At 38.3% G+C, this 3,984-nt stretch overlaps 1 protein-coding gene across 1 annotated transcript; it reads left to right on the top strand.

Moving 5' to 3' along the window:
- Positions 1–1,341: 1,341 nt before the first annotated feature.
- LOC122087501 (uncharacterized protein At1g08160-like) lies at positions 1,342–2,200 on the top strand. Its single transcript, XM_042656653.1, has one exon. It carries the CDS (start codon positions 1,410–1,412, stop codon positions 2,010–2,012), a length of 603 nt encoding a protein of 200 aa, XP_042512587.1. The 5' UTR covers positions 1,342–1,409; the 3' UTR covers positions 2,013–2,200.
- The last annotated feature ends 1,784 nt before the right edge of the window (positions 2,201–3,984 follow it).

The following is a 3,984-nucleotide window of genomic DNA, read 5'->3' as shown; positions in this document are numbered from 1 at the left end:
CGAATTACTCAAATTTCACCGATTCCCATGCAAGTTTTATAAGCTTGGTAATACTTAAGATGGTACCTGCTTCAAAAATCTCTGTTTCGGTAGAGAAATTACATGATTATTAATTGCATTTGGGTTCTTTTGGTGCCACTAATATTTGTTGGTACAAATCATCTATGAAAACTTAAGCCATGAAACGATCAGATCCCTCTGATTGGCTATCCACAAAGCTCAACGGAAATTTTGGATGTCGGGTGAGGCTTGGGCTGGCAAATCATTCCAAAGTCCATTTGGTCTTTCGTCCATTCGTTCTCAACCGAATCCAGGCCCACATATCCTACACTAGCATAAAAAACGCCCCCCACAGGAATTAGCTTCCTGATTCCCTGAATAGTACCATAACAATTAGTGATCTTCATAGAGCTTTTATTTTTATTTTTTTGCCTCTGTAATTTTGAAACTGGACATTTAGGAATCCATGAATAAATAAAAAATAATAATAATAATTCAAAAAGAATTTTGAGACCCAAATAATTATTATTTAAGGAAATTCATGAAATTTTGGATAATCACAAAATATCCAGATAAAAATAAGAAAATGAACAAATTTCTTGGTTCCATATTTTTCAAATTTAAAATAATTAATCTGAACAATTAATTCTAAATTACTCAAAAACGGAATTCTTTCGCAACATTTCATGCATTTACATTTTTCCTAAAAATAATAACAGTGGATTTTCATATGGATAACAACAAAATTTGGTTTGTAGTTTGCAAAATAGAAATTCTCACATAATTTATTGTCCAAGCTAAATCAAATTAAAACTTGCCCAAACTAAGAATGGGATGACGTGATACTATAGAAAAGCTTGATGAGTAAAGTATCAAAGAGAAACGGGCTCAAGCCCTTAAGCAATAACCATCTCTCCCAATTCAACCAATTGAACCCAATTGGAATTAAACTATTGAAATGTCCAACACAAAAGCTTGAGATTAAATGAACCCAATGGGGTTGGTAGTCTAGTGGTGAAAATGCCTTCAATTCATCATCGCTCGAGTCGGCTGATTGTGAGTTCATCTTGTGGGACTTGTCATGGGGGTATCCAGGTCCAGAATTGGGCCACGGATGCAGGCCAGCTTTTGACACCCCTTATTTAATCCTTCTTTGCGATTGACTTTATGGGCCTACTAAGAGAATGGCTTGTGATTGAGGGAAGAAATGAAGGGATCGCTTGTACGTTAATTGATTCCAAGACAGAATAGTATGAAGAATAGGTTGAGTTCCATAGAAGAAATCCAAAGCCAAAATAAAGATTCTCTCCGATAAATCTCAAGTGATATATTAATCTTTCCTTATCGATCGATGAGCTACCAACAACACAGATCGATCTACTGCAGTAATAGCTAGGCAGCACGTACCCATGGCTAATCCGCCGAGAAGTAACACGAACACAGACCCTGCCAGGCGGTTGAGACTGATCAAATGCATTGGCATCGTCATCCTCGCCTTCATCGTCCTTGTCGGCATTGCGGTGCTGGCAGCTTGGCTGGTCATAAGGCCTAGACGACTCGTCTATACCATAGAAGATGGGTCAGTTCATGAATATGGTCTCCATTATAAACACCTCAACGCCTCCTTCAACTTTGTGTTTAGGGCTTACAATCCCAACCACAAGGTGTCTGTGTACTACGACTTCATGCAGGTGTCTGTGTTTTATGACGATGAGCCCATTGCGTTTGATATCGTGGAGCCCTTCTACCAACCCCGTCATAACGTCACCCGTTTAGAGGTCAAGCCCGTAGCCCGTTCAGCGCCATTGCTGGAGTCTGCAACGAAGGATCTGAGACTGGAGAGAACCGCCGGGGAGATGGAGCTAACTGTTAAGGTGAAGGCCAGGATTCGTATAAAGGTGGGTTCGTGGAAGTCGTCGGAACGCATCTTAAGGGTGACTTGCTACCCGGTGGACGTGCATTTCTCATCCACCAAATCCTTCGTGAGGACCAAATGCGTTTCACATGTTTGAGCTTAATTTGAAGCAGTTTGAAGTGCCTCTCATTGTTTGGATTGTCTGCTTAAAATCTTGAGTTAGTTTGGGATCTCATTGTATGTTGGTCAAAACTTGTTTGTTTCTTTGTGGGTTTCTCCTTCTAGCATGATAGGATTTGAGATTTTAAAATTTAATAGAGTTGATCTGTATCAGTATTGGTATCAGTATCATTATATACCACTTGTTAAAACTGAACGAAATTTGTAAACCCTGCTCGGGGTCAAATAAATAGAATCTGGAAGGATATTTTGGAAAATACTAAAATCTATGAGAGTATTTGTGTACCCTAAAAGAAAATGAATTATTTCATTTTTTTGGTGGCAAGCAGGGGTTATAACTACACAAAAATTTTCCACTAAAACCATATAGCTTTGATAATTGAGTCATCCATCCATATTCAACGGGGAGCCATTCAGGCCGGCTGACATCAATTAAGGATGGTTTAGGCCGATCGAGTTAGAGCCCAGGTTAGTTCAGAGTGGCTGGAAATCTGATTGGGCTCAAACGAGCTGAATTTTTCCCGGTCCAAATCTTAGGGAGAGAGGAGGATTTGAGAACCATTTTACTGAACACGTGTCCTCCATTTTAGTAATGACACGGATATGCCAATACATCAAGCTCTTACCCCAACTCTATGGAGAGGTTATTTTTCAACCTATTAGGTCACAACGGAATAACATTATCATTGTGCGAAGGTCCGCCCACTATTTGAATTGTATAATGGATAACAAAATTAAGATGGCACCTTACAAGCCTTTGGCTTCTCCGTAGATCTACATGGGTTGGGTTGGGCTCCACTAGACAAATCAGCACTTAAGTAATTTGGCTTGCACAAGGCTGGGCATAGAACTAACACTACAATAATGGAATGGATCATGGATTCAATTTTTTCAAAATTTATCAAGCCTTGTGTCATACATCAGCATTCGAATTTGTATCCGACTAACATGTCCAGCATCCGAGAAAGTGATCCGATATCCAAAGGATATTTCAATTGAGTATCCGAATACCTATCCGCAAGTAGTTGGATATTAGAATCCAAATCAATAATATTTGATTACACATTATTTGATGATAATATGATATATATATATATATATATAGCCTATGTATTAACATAATTATAGATAATTATAAGTCATCATGAGAATTGAGAGTGGATATTTTCAAAGTGAATACATCCATATCAAAATCCGCATTCAAATATGAAATAGTATGGATATTATAGATTTTCGACCATCCATTTATATATCTAAGTTGAGTCACAGTCTAGAGTCGTGGAAAGATGAAATAGTATGGATTGCACATATAATGCATGTGAAGCAAAAGGCTTCCCAAGACTGCACCGATTGAATGTCCATTAGTGTATGGCATTTCATTGCAACGTAATGGGTGACTGAATGGGGGAAGCGGGGCTTCACTAGAATCCAATAAGTTTGGTTGCCAGAATCTAGACAACTCGATCATGTGAACCAAGTTCACCCACCCCTTCGTCGAATTCTTGTGTATAAAATTACATCTACCATATATAGTCATCACAGCTTCTATGACTTCTTGATTAAGACTTGGGGAGAGAATAATATGATTAGCAGCTAGCGACACCCCAATTGAACAATTTCTTCCCCATATCCATTCCATACTAGAATTATTATTTTTTAACATGTCACCTTCTCATTTTCAATGTTAACCTTATCATAGAATGTCCAACTATTTATATAAAGTATGGACACATGTTTTCTATTCAAGAGTGGTCCCTACACCCAAACACAAGAGTGTATGCCCCCATGTGACACATGGGCCGTTCCAATTCTTATTCAAACATTGTTCAATCTAATTTTTTCCTTATCAGGGTTTCAAGCATCAGGATTGGATAGGCTCCGATTTCTCGCCAATCTGGGTTCAATCCTGATCCTGTTCCGTATTTTTAAACCTTGTATCGTTATCAAAA

The sequence above is a fragment of the Macadamia integrifolia genome, chromosome 8 (genome assembly GCF_013358625.1).
Source record: "Macadamia integrifolia cultivar HAES 741 chromosome 8, SCU_Mint_v3, whole genome shotgun sequence".
In the NCBI taxonomy this organism is placed as follows: Eukaryota; Viridiplantae; Streptophyta; class Magnoliopsida; order Proteales; family Proteaceae; genus Macadamia; species Macadamia integrifolia.
Note: the sequence above shows the minus strand (reverse complement) of the source record. Positions and strands in the feature narration are given on the sequence as shown.